Source organism: Bombus terrestris, chromosome 7 (genome assembly GCF_910591885.1).
Source record: "Bombus terrestris chromosome 7, iyBomTerr1.2, whole genome shotgun sequence".
In the NCBI taxonomy this organism is placed as follows: domain Eukaryota; kingdom Metazoa; phylum Arthropoda; class Insecta; order Hymenoptera; family Apidae; genus Bombus; species Bombus terrestris.
In genome coordinates, this window is record NC_063275.1 from 12,877,154 (window position 1) to 12,895,770 (window position 18,617).

General features: G+C 31.2%; 5 protein-coding genes across 12 annotated transcripts in view; 2 read left to right on the forward strand and 3 right to left on the reverse strand.

Moving 5' to 3' along the window:
- Positions 1–575: 575 nt before the first annotated feature.
- LOC100650563 (protein arginine N-methyltransferase 5) lies at positions 576–3,903 on the reverse strand. Its single transcript, XM_003396560.4, has 13 exons — positions 3,885–3,903; positions 3,581–3,693; positions 3,314–3,434; positions 3,123–3,241; positions 2,830–3,053; positions 2,579–2,761; positions 2,288–2,497; positions 1,991–2,199; positions 1,724–1,846; positions 1,475–1,650; positions 1,178–1,381; positions 924–1,105; positions 576–858 (listed from the first exon to the last, which is right to left on the reverse strand). The coding sequence occupies exons 3-13, from the start codon at positions 3,400–3,402 to the stop codon at positions 706–708; spliced, it is 1,872 nt and encodes a 623-aa protein (XP_003396608.1). The 5' UTR covers positions 3,403–3,434; positions 3,581–3,693; positions 3,885–3,903; the 3' UTR covers positions 576–705.
- Positions 3,904–4,133: 230 nt separating this feature from the next.
- On the forward strand, positions 4,134–10,736 carry LOC100650442 (zinc finger protein on ecdysone puffs). Of its 3 annotated transcripts, none has more exons than XM_048407822.1 (11): positions 4,149–4,228; positions 5,059–5,222; positions 5,298–5,656; positions 5,740–5,886; positions 6,800–7,029; positions 7,629–7,935; positions 8,016–8,174; positions 8,247–8,487; positions 8,561–8,758; positions 8,823–9,007; positions 9,081–10,736. In XM_048407822.1, the coding sequence occupies exons 3-11, from the start codon at positions 5,303–5,305 to the stop codon at positions 9,561–9,563; spliced, it is 2,304 nt and encodes a 767-aa protein (XP_048263779.1). In that variant the 5' UTR covers positions 4,149–4,228; positions 5,059–5,222; positions 5,298–5,302; the 3' UTR covers positions 9,564–10,736. The 3 variants fall into 3 exon arrangements, with proteins under 3 accessions (XP_048263778.1, XP_048263779.1, XP_020719521.2); XM_020863862.2 differs by lacking the exon at positions 4,149–4,228 and having other exon boundaries at positions 4,631–5,222; positions 9,081–9,586; positions 9,958–10,736; XM_048407821.1 differs by lacking the exon at positions 5,059–5,222 and having other exon boundaries at positions 4,134–4,228.
- Positions 10,724–11,936, reverse strand: LOC100650767 (selenoprotein F). Its single transcript, XM_003396561.4, has 4 exons — positions 11,663–11,936; positions 11,397–11,515; positions 11,199–11,320; positions 10,724–11,126 (listed from the first exon to the last, which is right to left on the reverse strand). Exons 1-4 carry the CDS (start codon positions 11,705–11,707, stop codon positions 10,945–10,947), a joined length of 468 nt encoding a protein of 155 aa, XP_003396609.2. The 5' UTR covers positions 11,708–11,936; the 3' UTR covers positions 10,724–10,944.
- A 6-nt stretch (positions 11,937–11,942) lies between these two features.
- On the forward strand, positions 11,943–15,013 carry LOC105665920. Its single transcript, XM_012310250.3, has 3 exons — positions 11,943–12,214; positions 12,491–14,151; positions 14,229–15,013. Exons 1-3 carry the CDS (start codon positions 12,070–12,072, stop codon positions 14,760–14,762), a joined length of 2,340 nt encoding a protein of 779 aa, XP_012165640.3. The 5' UTR covers positions 11,943–12,069; the 3' UTR covers positions 14,763–15,013.
- The window catches only part of LOC100650884 (serine/threonine-protein phosphatase 4 regulatory subunit 1), a 147,834-nt gene continuing 144,221 nt past the window's right edge, over positions 15,005–18,617 (reverse strand). For all 6 annotated transcript variants that reach the window (XM_048407809.1, XM_048407810.1, XM_012310253.3 and 3 more), the window contains one exon: positions 15,005–18,552. In XM_048407809.1, the coding sequence (XP_048263766.1) occupies positions 18,386–18,552 (167 nt within the window). In that variant the 3' untranslated portion in view covers positions 15,005–18,385. The remainder of the gene's footprint in view (positions 18,553–18,617) is intronic.

The window sequence follows — 18,617 nt, forward strand, 5'->3', positions numbered from 1 at the left end:
TAACAAAAACAAGGTCTACTCTTTTAACTTGAAAGTAAAAATCTTTTTATAGCTCTAGACAAAACGTAATATTATTGAAATTCTGTGTGTGATCACGTGAGGTTAAAAGGTCACTAGAAACACGCTCGGCAGATAACTTGTAATTTATGTTATCAAACTTGTGCAATATCAGTGACCTCCGTATTGGATATGGATAATCCACAAACAGAAACGTTAAACACTAATCTAAAACATTTATTAAATTATCTCTATTTTATATCATTTATGACAAAACTATATTAATATATCATTTGATATTAGATAGATGTTTTTTAAATTGTAAATGTACATATCCAATTCTTTAATAAGCATAAACATATATACATCTATACTAATACATATATACTAATATCATCTATACTAATACATATATATTACATACATCTATACATCTATACTAATATATATATATACTAATTTCATATACAGATACATCTATACTAATTTCGAAATATTTTATATATATATCAGGAACTTATTCTACAAAATTAAAAGAATATTTTCTATTTATTAGAACCAATAATCTATTCAAGAAGTTGTTGTATAATGAATCACTTTTATTAGAAAAAATGTGTAACAGAATATTTACTACAGTTCTATTGAAGGATATTTTATAATATTAGAGATTTCTTTTTAAATAAGTGAATCACGAAAATAAACATTAACTCATAAACCTATAGTATAAGAACGACCACCAGGATTATGGATAGGTCCTGGAAAAGGCTTGCTAATACACCATTCATACCACACATTCTTAGAGTTACACTGACGCCAAAAATGAACAACTATTTCGTCTCCGGCTTTTAATTGTATTGGTTCCTATAACAATAAATTGTATTTTATGTTACGTTCTTTTAAAATACAATGATATAAATTTATCTTACCCTAATTGGGAAAAAGATAGGAAACCAACTGAACATTCCAGGACTACGTGTACTAGGTTTTATGCTTAGTACGGTATTGTTGAATAGAATAGTATCAAAATATCCAGAGAAGCCATGTAATATAGAATTTTGACGTACTTTAAATACTCTTGTTTCATATCTCGAATTATCAGTAAAAGGTGCTGAAAATATAATAATACTTGAAAGACATATATCATGTAATGGCAGTTACTAAATATTGCTGATTTACTAACCATAATTTGGATGTCTAAAAGTAAATAATGGTTGCGGTTTTGCAATGTCATATTTATTTTGTAGATGAACTACATATGAAGTCTCGAAGTGCGCTAAAGAGTGTTTGTCTTTTTCTCCGTGTTGTCTTACTTCGTTGTACAATTTAGATGACTGCACGGGCGCAATATATGATGTATACGAAGACGGTATACATACACCATCAGCTGATGATAGACAGTATTAAATGATTTATAAAAATAAGTACGAAAGTTGAAATATTTCATTAATAATATTTGTAATATAATAAAATTATGTACGTTTTAAAAATCGCAGAATGCCATCCAAACACTCTGGAGAAAGTTCATTATCACCAAATGAACCAAGTAACTCTGACACCACAATATCAGCATTTTCAGGAGAGTTCCATTCTCTCATATCACAAGATACAACTGTTACTTTGCCCTCCCACAAATCTTTTTCTAGTGCTTGTAAACTGTATGCATAATAAATTAAAAAGATATATCTCTACATAATGCACAGGAAAGTTTACAATTATTAAATCTTACGTCAATACTGCATTAGGATTTTTTTCCACAGCATATACTTTAACTGGTTGATTTGCTTTTTCTGCTGCATTTAAAGATGCACGAACAAGTGGTCCTCTTCCAGCTCCAACTACCATTATTACTCTAAAAATTAAAATAAAATTTTACATTTTTGAACAATAGTAATACATTTTTATAATTATTGAGTTGGCAACTAAGTGATTGCGGATTTTGTCAATAGGTGGTATTGTTTTGTCAATAGTTATAATTATTTTTGTATTTTAGTACAATTTCCTATTTTTGTCTTCTGGTGTAGCCGCAATCATACTAATTGCTTGATAAATAGCAGTTTGATATTGTGTATATTTAACAGGATCCTTCTCAAACACTTCATATGTTTGAGATTCAAGATTATCCATAAGTGGTTGTAAAGGAGATTGCAGATAATCTTCATAACCACGGGCATATCTTTCAATTGGTCCATCTGATGCACAATTCTGTACGAAATTGTTGTAATTAAATAGAAATATTTGAACCAAATTATTATTATTAAAAAATTGAAACTAAATATATATAAAATTTTACCTTCCATAAGTACTCCAAATAGTTATGATAATAAGTAATACTTTGATATCGATTTTGCCCTGTAAGTATAAATTGTACTTCTAGCCTTGCAAACTTTTTCACTAATGTCTGATGTGCTTTACTGAGTACAGGATATCCTTTTTTGTTTGTGATAAATAATGTTGTTGGAAAGATCAAACACCTAACTGGTTCTCCTAGCCACCTATCAATCTTATAATTAAATCAACTTTATTTCATTTGAATTTTCATGTTACTAATGAAATACGTAGAAAACAACAATTTTTGAGATACCTCTTCTTGATCAGGAAGATCATGGCTGACAATTAATGCAACACATACTTTTTTATTATAATCACAAACTATTCTGAAGCCGTTCCACCATTCCCACGGATTTTCTACTATACCCTCACAATCTTCTTCTCTGTAAGAAGAAGCTTGTTTGATTGGATTTTCCATTGGAATCTGAACCCAAATCTGTAATGATATTAAGACAACTTTAGCTTACAAAGCGTATGATAAATTTATTTTGTTAATCAGTATACCTGTAAACTGCAAATGCTTGAAACTGTATCACAAATAATGCGGCTAAGATTTGCATTTTCTTTTATTCCTTTTGTCAATTTAAAAGTAACTCCTGTAAGACCTAAATGACTTGCTAAAGCTAATTCTTGCTTTAAAGCTTCTTCGCTGTTCTTCCTTAAGCTAGGACTTTTTGAATCAACTTTAATATGTGGTGATAATTTACCAATAATTAAAGTATTCCAATCTATAAAATAAGTAATAATATTTTAATAATATTTTGTTGCTTGAGTTCTTCAGTACTGATTACCCTTACCAGAACTGCATAAAACTATGTCTGGCCTGGTAAATGGTCCAGCACGATTTTTTGCCCTTCCACAAATAAATTCTCTTTTAAACAATGGATGGACAAGTGGAGCACATATAAACTCATATCTGTAAGTAAAGTCAATAACAATAACAATATAAAGGTGAATGATAAAATATATATTATAATTTGTTACTTACTTTGATGCATTTGCTGTAAGAAGACAATTACTCAAATTTGGTGCTGCACAAAAGTCAAGACCACAAGAAATTGGTCTTTGATTTGACATTATGTTTTACCATTAAACGTTAAAGTTGATTCCTAGAAATATTATAAATATAAAGCAAGATTTAAGGAACATCATAATTTTACTTTACAAACACCGGCTATTATCGGCATTATTTAACAAAAAGTTTACTATGTGATACATATAAGTTTTTTATATAACTGTACTAAAGCACGAATACCTCAATAATATCGATCAGTGGTTTGCCAATAATGTATAAATGTTACAAACAATAGGAAAATTGCAGTATTGCCTACGCGCCAATTGCACGTGTAACACTGTTGCCTAAATGTGCTGTTAGTAAAAAATATCGAAAACATATATTGTCATTGAAGATATAAATATAAACATATTTGGTTTTGAATAAAAATAGTTAATAAGAAAAAATAAAATATATATAATTCCACGATTCAAATACATAAAAATTAGTTAATTTGCTTTAACAATTTTATATTTGAATTTACAAAAAGGGAAAATATTTATACCTGCTTAAAATCAGTTGTTACATAGAAATTAACTATTATAGTTCATTTTCATAATATCAAATATAAATTGGGATACATTTTTCATATTATAGTATTTAAAGATTTTTTTCTTCTTTATATCACATATTACATAAATGAAAGGAAATAAAACTTTTAATTTTTTGTGTGTATTTATTAGATTACAGTGTCATCCAATCAAAAGCAAGCAGTAGCTTTTGACATCGACCATTTTGAATGCCGCTTTTATTGTTCTAGTTCATGGTAGACGCTTGATGACTCCATTTCCTTGAGCTTTCCATTTTGCCTCCTTTTCTTGTGCTGTGGTCGAAGTTGCTACTTTTGTGGTAAGTAGTTGCTTATTTTTCCAATCAAATTCCAACAAAAGTTGTTTATTAAAAATTTTGAGTACAATTTAGATTATTTAAATTCGAAATGAATAGAAGTTTGATACGATAATAAAAGTTTTTGAAATTTAGCAGTCACATTGTACGGCGTCGTTTGATGTGTAAAACATCAATTGAACAAATTTTAAATAATTAATTTTTCTATTATATACTCAGTGTTTTCTTTTGCGTTTACCTAAAATATAATACACGTATGTATAATTATGAATTCTTACTGTTTATGTAAAACCGTAGGTAGATAAATTATTGTAAACGATATAACTTCTCATATCGGAAATAGACGTCCTTACAGACTCCATTTATAAATTAAAATGGGTAGTCTCTCTCTGTCTCTCTCTATAGAAACTTGGGATTATGCAGTATGATAATACAATTATTATTAAATATTTATGTTGTAAAGGTTTATGTGTAGAGAATAGTACGTGAGGTTTAAAGGACGAGATTGCTTGTTGTTGAAACCGTCGAATATATTTAAAATAATAAATTAATGTACAGCCTGTATACGTGAGTCGTTAGTACAAAGTATAAATCGCAAAATATAATAGCGGATAAATACTTGCTAATGCTCGTCGCGTAACTCGGTAGATACTTGTAATACTCGGAGATACTGTAAATACTGTCAAATACTATCTCGCTCGCGATCGCGTCCGCGTATTTATACTGGTCGGGGGAGAGTCGAAAAATTCAAATTCGTCTTCATTCGACGATTGCATGTAGCGGCGACATTACTTTGCCCAGAGTTTATTTGTCATTACGTTTCCTGCGTCTAGGTTGTGTCAATGTCCCGAGGCAAAACAACAACATGAGTTCTCTCGATTCGCGTCGTCCTTTGACTCCTATACCGCTACAATGTTATCATGTTTGAGAAATAAAACTACTATAATTTTTATCATAAATAAATAAATTACATTTAAAGAATATATACAATACATATGTATGTATGCATATATTGTAATAATAAAGTAATATTTTCTGTTATTGTAAGGTATTTATATGTACTTGTTTTTAGGTACAATGTCTTTTAATCGAGGAATAAAACGTGATTCCTTTGGGAATCGAAACTTTAATAATCGTGGAGGTGGTGGTGGTGGAGGTGGCGGAGGAAGGGTTGGAAATATGGGAGGAAGTGGTGGAGGTATGGGTGGCAATATGAGTGGTGGAATGGGAGGGGGTGGAGGAGGTGGTGGAGGCGGAGGTAGCGGTGGAAGTGGTGGAATGAATCCTTGGGAAGGAGGAATGATGCCCGGCAGAGGAATCTTACCAACACCTAATAATAATTTATCTTTAGCATCGCCACAAGCACAACTAGCAATAGCTAGTAATCTCCTTTCAAACTTACTTCGCAGTCAGCAAGAAGTACAACCACAAGTTAGGAGACTTCATTTTTATGTATATTATCTGTCATTTTTGTTATACTATCATGTATTACATATGATATTTTGTATTTACAGCAGGTACCATCACTTCTCAGCCTCGGAAATAACTTTAGCGGACCAGGACCTAACTTTCCAAATCAGCAGAACTTTTCTTCTGGGCGTTTTAATGATCGTCCTGTTAGGCATCCTATGAAGAATCAACGACCACAACCATATAACAAGGTATGAATACATATCTTCTATTTAATATGCAGATTGTTTTGAATGAAAATTGTAAGGGCAATTTCTAGTCTACACTTCTTTTTTTTTTTTATACATCAACAACACCAATCCTTAGTTTGAAAGTTTGAAATTCTCCTTTTTATGTTCATTGATCGATTCATTAATGAGGCTTTCAGTTAGTGGATGACATGCTACGTGGCTACCCTGTGCAGTTACTAAGTATAAGCAATTCTTACTGCTGGACTAGTTGTGCCAAACACGATTTTCATAGGAGAAAATTACCATCGCAATGTTATTTCGTTAAGAAACACGATAACGAGACGTGTATTGATTTCAAAATATGTGTATTCTCATTTTTAGTAGTGGAAGTTAACTGTGATTTTGTGTAACAAATTTCAGTATAGACATGCAGATATATTTCTCCTCTAACTTGGTTCATTTATAATCCGCCCAAGTCTTCTATTCGTCATTGTAGTTAAAGAACAGTAGCTGAAGAACAGTATTCAAAAGTATTGATTACAAGCTGCATTGTTCACTGATTTAACTTCTTCTTCTTGTTGATTATGTTTCATTGAGCTTTATTGAGCTATGTTCAAAGGATAAAAGTATGTGTTTTATAAATATCATATCTTATGATCAATAAGATCATTGCCTGTACAAAGTTAGATGATGCGACGATTGTATGCATCTTCAACGATTTGCTACTACTTTCCTTTTCCCTTCCACTAAACTGTGGAAATACTGACCTTTGGTGTTCATTGAAACACTAAATACGTCCTGCTTCCGAATCGAGTAGAATATTTTTCTCCCTCAAATATCCCAGTGGTTGCTAAAATCAAATTCGATTCGAGAAGAATCGCAAATATATCAGATACTTCTCATGACGGTTTGGTCATTTGACCTACATGACTAGATGGGCAATCGCGCCCGTGATGGCCCTGCTGGGCGACGTGGTCCATCTGCACAACAATCTCGTGCACCCCAGTCTGGCAATCAGCGTATGAATGGAAACCAAACTCAACATCACAACGATAAATCTTCTAAACCAATTCCTGCCTCTAAACAAAATCAGACTGCCAAAAAGGAACAGCAGGACGTTAAGACCTCTGATAATGAAAAAACAGAAGCACCTGCTGTAACAAGGTAAGCTCCTGGTGATTGTGAATAGTTTCTTCAAACTTCAGTAAGTCTCATTCTGTCACCTATCTCTGTATGTACGGTGTTTGTTACGTACATATGGTATGATTGCTAAAGAATTAGCATTGTGTCCTTTCTCTTGTCTGACTTTTAAAAAAGTACTACATACATACGTATATATGCATTTATATATACATATGTCTACATATCATGTTATATGTTCACTCGTCATTGTTGATTAAACTCAACTCACATTTCAAATTTAAATTAGATTACCTATAATCTCATAACGTTAGTATTTCATAATCATATAAAATGCTCCCCATGCGTTCTTCTTTCAATACACATTATCCAAATATTTGTTCATAATAATAGGTTGATTAAATTTGTATACAGTTGTTAGAAGTGTGAGTTATCTTCTTTTAACTTAATATTATGCCCAATTACTTTCTGGCTATCGATATTGAGAAGTTCGTGTATATATGTGTTTTTACTAAAACACATATTAAAAAATTATAATATTTATATCAAAGCAAAAAAGCACAATATATAGATCTGATTAATATTTGTAATTATAATAAAAATTTTGTTTGTTTGTATACTAGTGGAGTGAATGAAGAATCTGATGACAAGAAAGCTGATCGGAAGGATACTAAAAAGGAATCCGAAGATGTTCAAATTTTAGAAGCTGAGGAAACAGAAGAAAAGCCTCAAGATGATGAAGAACAAAAGCCAGACAAACCTGCAACAGAAGAAACACCACCGAAAGAAGCAAATACATCTACAACGGAGAAGGATTCAAAATTGACAGGCAAAAAATCGGAAGCAAGACACGCTGAAAGTCGTTATGCAGAGGTTCCAATGAGTCATATGTTCTGTCACATTTGTAACAAACATATGTGGGATGGATATGTATATACTTAATACTCAATATATATTGTACATTCAATCGAGGTCATCTTTGGTATTATCATCTTTTTATTTTTTTATAGTCTTTCGAAAATCATTTACGCGGGCGAGCACATCAGTTGATGATGGAAAAGTTAGATGAATCATATAAATTAAAGGTTGATCTCATGCGGCACGAATTAAGAGTAGCAGAAGAACAACGCGAACTTAGTCTGACTAATTCGAAACGTCGTGGTAAAAAAGTAAGTATATATACAAATGTAAAAGTTTAATAACTTATAAAATGTTTTATATGTATTTTATTTTTTATTTAGGTGTCTGTAGATTTGAATGTACGTGAATATTGCACAATGTGTGACTTGAATTTTTATGGAACATTATCCACGCACAGAAAGAGTGAGAAACATCAACAGCTAAAAACATTTTTGCATCCAAGATGTTTCCCATGTTTGAAAGAATTCCCATCGCGTATTGAATACGATGAACATTGTTTAACTCCTGGACACATGAAGAAAGCTGTGCAGTGTGAAGAACAACGAAAAAATAAAAAGAAAGGTACATGAAAAGATATTTGAAAGAAACTATTGTCACAATAAAGATTATGTAATGTTGTTTTCCATTTTTATAGAAAAACTTGCAAAAGGAGAATCTGAAGTGCGTACTGCAGAAGATGAAGAAAAAGATGTTGGTTCTGACAATAAAAATGAAAAGGAGGAAGATGCTATAGAAGAACAGGAATATGTTACGGATATTGCTGAGAATTTGAGTGAAAAGAAATTCAAAATTCCATCTTATAAATATTGTCGACAAAATCAAGTTTCCATTGGTAAATTGCACTTATCTACTTAATATTTTAAGACTCACTTATCTATATATACATGTTGTTTCAGGAAAATCTATGGTGAAAGAAGTTCAAGGATTTTATTGTGAAAAATGTAGAAGATTCATGCTGTTAGCTGAAGATATGAATGCTCATTTACGTAGTATTACTCATTACCGAAATTTCGTGCAAGAAGTAAAGGCTTTAACATCGAGTACGGAAACTACAGAACAAAGATCAACAGAAAAACTTGAGGTATATTTTAATACGTAAAAGGGTTTAATGTACACAATATGCACACAATATAATAAGTAATTTTTCTGTGTAGACTAACGACGACTCTCTAGAAAATGACAAGGAATATGACGGAAGCTGGAAACGTCGTAAAGTAGTTCACTCTGAAGACGAGAATAATGTGGAAATGAAAGAAGTACAAGAAAACAATGTTGAAAATGCAAATGCTCAAAAGAAAACTGACGGAGATGAAAAGTATGATCCGCTTGAAGCTGATGCAGAATCTGAGGAAGAAGAAACTCGTGAAGCGGAAAAGAGCGGAAAACAGCCTTCGCAAAATACTGTTAATACTCCAGAAAAGAAGACACCAGTTGATAAAATATGGGCCGATATTGATAATGATAACGAGGCGGAAATAGGTAATTTAATTGACAATGAAGATGAAAAAGAACAGGTTGATCATGAAAAATCTATTCAGAAGTTAGACAGAGATCTAAATCCGCAAGTGAAGCTAACACGTGGTCGAGGTTTCTCTCGTGGACGCGGTACTCCTCGAGCACGAAGGGCTCGACGATAAAGTGATCTCTATCGTAAATTAGAGTAAGCTTGAGTATATTTCATAATTACGTCCCTTAATATATCTACTATCAAGTTTCATTTATTTACTTGATATATTAAAGACATCAATGTTTAAATAATTTGGTTTATTACATCTTTTAACAGAATGAAAGAAATTATTTTAATCAAATGTTTATGATTATCGTTTTACATGTATAAAATGTATCTTTTTATATGTGTGAATATTATATACTATATACTATTGTATAATATATATATATATATATATATGTATATATATATATATATATATATATAATATTATATACTATAAATATTCATAATATATCAATATAAATATTGATTTGCCCAAGCTTATTCAAAGCTTTCTAATTACACATTATCACTTACAGAGAACTGTACTATGTACGATTGTTAAAGAAAATAATGCATTTTCAAAGTATGGAGGAGAACTACACGCGTATTGATATTGATTATCTTGTAACTACTCTGTATTAAGGAATACTATTAATATTCAACTAATTAATACATCTTTATCATTTTTAAGTAACAATCACAATATGAAACTCTATTATAAAAAATTCATTCCTGAGTATAATAAAAAATCCAAAAATACCTTGCAATAAATTTAAGATGTTGATAAAAATTTTATCCGATTTAAGTTTAACTGTAGTAAATCAAAGTTTATATTGATAAACAAGAGAAATAATCGTACTTTCATTTCCTTTATCATAATACAGTAGGAGTTTCATTATAGAATTATATCTTTTATGACACATAAGGCGTTGTAAAAAAGAATTAATATAAAAGATGCATACTGCTCGATAATTGTCCTATGGAATACCGAAATTTCTAATTCCCACACAATACACACACTTTATATTTGTAGTCCCTATAAAGTAATTTTATTTGTAATAAAATTTGCGCCCATGAAAGAGATGGCTTTAATAGCCATATAATACTTTAATAACAAGTTATATATAACTTTCATAATTTCTTTATATTAATCATGTTTATTTATGTAAGTATCATGCAAAACCTATATCTATACTAGAACATAATAAAAACCTAACATTATTCTTGAATCATCTAAATAACTTTTCATTCCAACATTGGATTCTTCTGTATTAGTGTGTAGAAAATATAAAACAATAAATGGTCTAAAAAATAATGAGTTTTATTTTGCACCTTTCTAATATGAATACCATTTATATAGTGTTGTCACAAAGTATTTTTTTAGTATCATAGAATTAAAGAATTCTTAAGATAGGAAGGAGCAGTGATCTAATTAAAAATACTTTTTGAACGTAAATTACATAGCAAACATGATTATTTACATTTAATAATAAAACAAATATATACCATTATCAATAACAATATTAATCCATCGAAAGATGAGTTGCTAAAAATTCATCAACAGAATCAGTATCCCATTTATGTATGTCCAAAATATCTTCAACTTTATTATCCGCATCTAATAATTTAATTATTGGATCTAAGCCTCTAACATATTTTATTTGTAAATTTTTGTATTTGCTCGGTCGGTCACTTTTTATGAAAGCTATAAAAAACCAGAATAAATGTGTGCTGTAAACAGTTACACTTTTATTTCTAAATATAAATTTCTATTTACCTTGTATTTGTGGATATGTACCAAACTTGCATGTGCATACTTCCAGAACAGCACGTGGGTATTTTTTTAATCCAGATGCATCATAATCATCGTCTTTCAAACAACATTCTTTGCAATTACTCCTATGATTATCAAACATTAATTTAATTGTTAATATAAGATATTGAATTACAACAAAACAGATTCATTTTTACTTACAATATTTCTGTTAAACCATGTTTATTAAATTCCTCACAGGTAGAACAAAGTAAATTAGCTTTATTGAAACCTAAACTTTTACAATCATCAGCTGAAAATTCCGATGACACAATGTTCACCTAAAAAATATATTTATAATGAAAATACGATTCATGTTATATCTCCATTCAATTCAAAAACATTTTTAATTTATATCATAAATATAATATGTATGTGTATGCCAATTTAAATTTAATAGGTTAAGTAACAATACTTTTATTTCTTACCATTAAGATAAATGAAAATATATGTGCTAATCTTGATGACTTCATTGTATTATTTTATATATACATAAAATACATATATACAGAATTAATCATATGTTATTTTAGAGAAATAATAGTTAATATCAATACACTTACACCACACGTATCTTATGAACCGATACTGATACCATAATACTAACTATTACTTAAAGTTCTGTTCTCAGTGTTGAAATAAAAATCGATATTTTATTATGCATTTTTCGACCCATCGAAATTTAATCGATGTTAGCAAAATCGCAAAAGTAATGAAATTTGAAGTAACCAAAAACCTGGAGCAAAAACTATTTTAGCAAATCTTTAATAACAACAACTGAATGCTTTTTTCTCAATGAGCAACATAATATAAAAAGTTTGAGATAGTGTATGTAATGCTGAAATTTGCAACTTACACAGTCGCTTGGATTCTTACAATCCTTCTGTTAATTGCTCCTGTCATTAAAACCGAGAGATATAATACTGTTAATACCCACTTATCCACGCGTCACTATCATAATTACAATTACTCCCAAGATTGTGAGTCATTAAAAAATTTGAATTATTTCTTTTTAAATTTCGCGTATGTTCTGCATGACTTCATCAGTGTTTTATTAAATGCCACGTGTATATACGACTCATTATCTCTTACAAATTGATTTGAAAGTAGTAATACAAAAGATGCAATTAGCAATGTAAAGGAATTGCCAAAATTATTGAGAAATAAATTGAAAAATATTGCAATTTATTCCGAAGGGTTATTAGTTACAATTTTTTTGACAGATACATTTAATCATTACATAATTCTTTCTTTAGTGTCCAACAACATACTGTCCAAATCTATAAAAAGGAATAACAAGTGCCAAAGCTACCAAGTCGATTATAAATGGAGACGGAGAACATTATGTGCAATTTCTGATAATGACAAATATTCTACGGGAAGTCTATTTGAAAATAACAAAGGAACAGGTAAAAGGAAGACATTATTAGATTACGGTGAACCAGTTCCCATGAATGATGTCGATGATCCAGATTCTTTAACAACACACGTACGAGTAAAAAGAAGCAAATCAGAATCAGACTCCATTTCGTCATTTAGATATCAACAAGATTATTTAAAGGATTTGGCCAACTCTTTTCCTCGAGATTCATACGAGTCAATAGGAGAAAACTTTTACGATGACGATGCGTCGTTCGATAGGAAACGAGAAATTAAATCACAGGAATATTTTGTAAATGACAAACAGTTCAATGCAATTCCAGATGAGAATGCTGCAATCACGGTTCCTTCATACTTTGGTGAAGATAAATCCGACGTTAATAATTTTATTAGTTCGCAGTTTGCAGCGAATGGAACAGATGCATTAGGGAATAACAACGTAAAATTTATAGATCGAACAGAAAGCAAGGAAAGTGTATCGTTACAAGAGCCATTGAGTGATTTTATTATAAACCGAAAATCATATGAAAATCCGGAAAATGAAAATTTACCAGATCCTATACTAGCGGTAGAACTTGTTAGGAAAAAACGAAACGATTATTCAAAGATATATAACAAAAAGAATTTAAAAGAGCAAAATTTATCTGATCTGCAAGCTAAAAAAGAAAAATCGTCTAATGAAAAAGAACAATCAATTCCCAAATTAAAAACATTTAAAGAGCATTCGAATCAACCCAATTCAAATATCGCTGATCTTAGAGTAGATCTGTTACGGTTCAGGAGAAAAACGAGGAACAATAATGGAGACAAAATAAAGAAATTAAAACAGAAAAAGAAACGCGTAGGGAAAAAACATGATTTTCCAAAAAATTCTTTGCGGTCAATAAAAGACGTTTGTTCGAAAAATATGGGTCGACGTAGAGTGTCTCGCAAGAGAAAAATGGATGAAACGAAAAGCGAGGGTAATTTAAAAGTAGGAATTGTCAATGTAGTGGCTAAGAAAAATAATGACAACAATTTTCGCCGTAGATCCGTAAAGTCGAAAAAATCCATCGATAGTACCGATTCTGAAAATGATCATCTCTCAAAAAATGTTCCATCAACGTTGCATGCAAAACAGGAGACAAAAAGTAAGAATAAAATCGACGACGATATTTCCATACTTTCATTAGCGCGAAGAGACTCGAAAACTGCGGATGGCGCTGGTGATTCTAAGGCGGAAACGGATAAAAGTTCAAATGCATTCGTCGTACAAAATGAGAAGCAAAAATCATTCACAGAAACTGAAAAATTAATGCCGCCACAGGATTCGAAATTACGCGCAAAGAGAAATAAGCATACTGAATCGAATCATGGTTTCTTAAATAAGGAAGAGGAACTGAAGTATTATAAGAATATACAGGAGCCTGGAACTGTAGTGGATCATTGTGATGACGAAGATGAAAATCAACTTTCAATGATGGATAAAATGGGTCCTAATCGAGCAGTAAGATCGATTGAAGAAGTTAAAGAACTCGCAAAGAAATTAGTAACAAAGGTATATATTATCTATAATAAACAGTATTTTAACATAATATGTATATTTCTTTAAACTAACAACTAATTTCCTTTCAGGTAAATGAGTTACAAAATTACTTAAACATCGAAGAAACAGCAGGAAACGAAAAACAAGAGACAAAATTAAAAACACGTGCGATCGATGATTTATGTTCAAACGTTAGCAGTGGTTGTGGCGCTTTTAAAGAAGCACCTGAAATTGTCCAGAAATGTATACCGGCAAACAATGACAGATCCGCGACAAAAATCGTTGAAAGAAAAGCAAATCCAGTTGAAATGACAAACAAACATAAATTAGAAGTCAAGATTCCAAAAAAACATTCGGTAGAGAAAAGAAGATCAGTGGCTAGACACGTTGTTAAAACATCGTCGAGTACTTCAAAGGCAATTCGTAATGAAGAAGAAACAAAATCGGGTCGTAAATGGGGGAAATGGACAGACTGGAGCAGCTGTAGTGTTACTTGCGGTAAAGGTCGTCAAATAAGATGGCGATATTGTTTACGCGATTGTAGTACTGCAGAAACCGAGATGGAAGAGAAAGCTTGCCAATTGCCAGCTTGTCCACCAGGAAAATTCCTTGGTATATTTTAATAACTGTTAATATTTAGCAACTTCATTACGAATCGAAGCACAATGATTCAAGAATTACTTTGTCTATATTAATGTATGCCTACATAGTAATTTTGTATGTCGAATACATATAATTTATATAGCACGTTTTATGTAAAAAGATAAAGGGAAAGATTTTTTTCAAATAAAGAACTGAATTAATTAACTTTAATCGTTAGTCACGCGATTAGTTAAGAAATTATTGAAATAAACGACATCAACGCTGTTGTGTAACAAATCACATGATGTATATTTTTTTCGTTTCATTACCAAATACACAATATATTATATAGAATATCTTAAACAAAACTTCTTTTCTTCATACGTGTTCACAAGTAACGAGTTTTCGTTGCTTAAGCGAAATTCGTTTTTTTTTTTTTACTGTATCTCAATTATTGTTTTCACAAAGAGTCAACTATGACGCAGTATTTCACTTTTGCTTTTTTCTTTAATTTAAAACATCACAAAATATTAGCGACCGTGGATAAAATATTGAGGTTACTCACAAATATCTTGTGGTACCATTCCATAACAATTGTTTCGTAAATGTACAATCACATAATTCATCGGATCACATTGTATTCCTTTGTCTACGGTCCATACATATTTTCTTTTTTACACTCGTTAAACCTCTTATTCTACATATCCTTTATTCAACAGCCACTCATTTCTCCTCGTTCATATTTTGTTGCTTATAACCTAGGATTATCGTGTAAATCGTATAAACATGATTTCATTTTCGTGGTATTTAATATACAAATCGCTAAAAAGTTTCTAAATGTAAGGCTCTCGAAACATTTCTTGTGTAAATCGTAATCCCTTAATTTAAGTCGGAGAGAAGGAACGGGTTAACAAAAATCCTTACCATATATCGGAGAGCTGGAACGGGTTAACAAAAATCAAAGTGTTTACAATATTTACGTATCTACAATGAAATGATATACATTCACCTACGTGATCACGCGTAGGCAAAGATCACAGTAACTGTCACCCCGGTTGCATCAAATCGGTAAGTTATAAAGTCGTGAAATTGACGCAACGCGGGACGGTCGTAAGCACAGTTTTTCACGTCTAATCAGGCACCACCGTGTCAAGAGACGCATATCGCGGTCTTATAGACTAAAATTTGCAGATTGTTGTTCAGAATAATTTTGTTGTAGGATCGTAGAGCTATCTTTGATTGCGAATATAGAGCGCAGAATATTCCACATAACCTCACCAAAAATAGCTTCGTAAACGATCCATTGTACACCTCGTTCCATATTTCGTTACACACCGTATCTCCACGAAACGATTAAATGATATATACAAAATACAAGCAATTTGAATCGAATGAACTCCAATACGATTTACCACTTCGCGATGATCAGAGGATCCAATATAAATTTCTTCTCTTTTTTTTCCTTCTTGCTCTTGACAGTCACGAAGTTCTCACATTACATTCCTTCAACGTAAGAGTATTTATTAATGAATACAGTTTATGAATCATAGCACGAAAACTTGAGTCATCCAACCGGTATAAAATTACAAAGTAAATTCCTCTGATCGCAGAAATTATTTCGGAATAATTTTTAATTCGATAACCGAAAATTAATATTGGAGCAAAGGCGATAACAATGATTGCGAGGCTGAAGAAAACGTGCTATGACTGTTTACTAAAGAACAAGAGATCCCGCCTTCATTCGATATCTCTATTAATTAATATTCGGCTTGTCCAAGAGACCGCTTACAAATACAAATTGATCACAATGGTAATCGCATACATACACGAGAGTACTAAATCACTCATACATTACCGCGCGAATGTATTAGGACATTTGTTCATTTCTAATGAACCTGTGGTAGAGTATTATTTATATAAGAGTATTAAAAATTGAAAAATTTAATTATTTAAGGAACTTAAATAATTAAAAGTATATGCGGTGTGCCTACGCTGTATTATGTTATGTGTGGACGGTTTCTAAAACTTTCTTCTTTCATTTATAGAGAAAAAAAATTCACAACGTGATAAAATTTCGGGTAACAGCGTAGGACACAATTATTCGTCTGTAAAAAGACCTGGGAGGTCCAGAAAACATATATATACAAAGCTTTATTGAAAGCTTAAGAGAAATAAAAGTAACAGCCTCCGAAACGATTGAGGAAATAAATACAATTAAGAATGAAACAATTTCAATGGCCATAGTAAGAAAGGCGACTTGTAGAAGTCAACATCTGTGATTTTGGCAGTGAAAAAGTTATTATTAAGGATAAAACGTAACTCGCTCCTTTATGGTAGTGACAATAATTTCTTCACGAATATAGACCTTGATAAGAATGAACTACAGGTAAAATTAACAGCATTCTGTCTGTCGTGGCCGCTGCGATGAAATATGCACCTTAAACTACTTGTATCTATTTTCAGATAAGGAAACAATTCCATAGCGATAAACCATTATAGTGTCAAAGATAGTGTTTCTAACATTAATGATAAAGAAGAGATGCCAGTCGCTATTGGCATAAACTAAGTACCAGAAAAGTTGACACCGCAAGATTTTAATGAGTCTACAATTGAAATGGTTGAATTCAAATGGCGAGATTGTACGTATAGGAAACAACAGGAGATTCGTTAAAAACAGATTATATTTTAAAAAACATCCTGCACATTAGTGCCTTTCCGATACTGAATATTTGTGCATGTTAAGGATCGTATACATTTTTTTAAAATATGTAAAAATCACTTACAAGAAAGTTCTAATGTGTAAATAATAGAATGGCCACCAATCTCCTGATTTGAACCCCATAGAAAAATTATGAGATCATTCAGATAAAATCCGAATAAAATATCCCAAATTGGAAGAATATTTATAGGAACATTTCGAAATGGAATGGAATAATATTAGGCCTGAAACAATAAAAAGTATTAGTAGCCAAGCTACTAAGACTTGTAAATGCAGTTACAAAAGCACTCGATGGATAGATGGAAAGATAACATAATCATATTTTTATTATGATTGATGAAAAATTTAATAAATTTTTGTTAAAATATATTCTCTAATACGGTACAAAATAATACATAAAATTTAGTAAAATTCAGCAATGATTTCATAACTTTTTACAGATATTTATTACAATTAAACAAGTGTCCTAGTACTTAGCGGCAGTGTATGTTCACTTCCTTTTAAACATGCACACACACTCTTATATAACTGCGTAATGTCTTTTGACCATTGATACTTATAATCTGTCTTAGTCTAAAGGGGCGCGGAAATTGTCGGTCCCTTGGTCGTAACGACAACGCTAAGTTGCACTTTTTTTCTATGTTGACTGCACTAAACGGTACATGTCTTGTTTCTTTGTTTAAAACTTGAGCTCATTTTTACATCATAGATACACCAACTTATTCTTTAAAGAAACTCTTGCATCTCATTCTCTATCGGTATAACGAAATTCTTATCTCTTCCATCCAATTAATTTCCTTCTTACATTTACGAAGATAATTCACGTATGGAAGAACATTCGTACGAAATTTCTTTTATCCCATTTTCTTTCGTGGCAGTCCGGTATAAAATTGATTCGTATGGCAGGAAATAATTAGAACTTGATTCTCACGAAATCTGAGTTCGTTAAAACATTATGTTCCTCGACTGTTCAGTTTTCGTTTGCGACAGTATATCTAATGCGGCGTTTTCCTCACCACCGGCTAAAACTCGAACGTCCCTATCCGGATCTGATCTCATTTCTCTCAGCCTATTCTCTACTTCTTCCGCCTGCTTCACTCCCAACCATTCTGCTAAAAATCGAAACACCCGTTTATTGAATATATTCGAAATTCTCTCGTAACATAATTATCTGAAG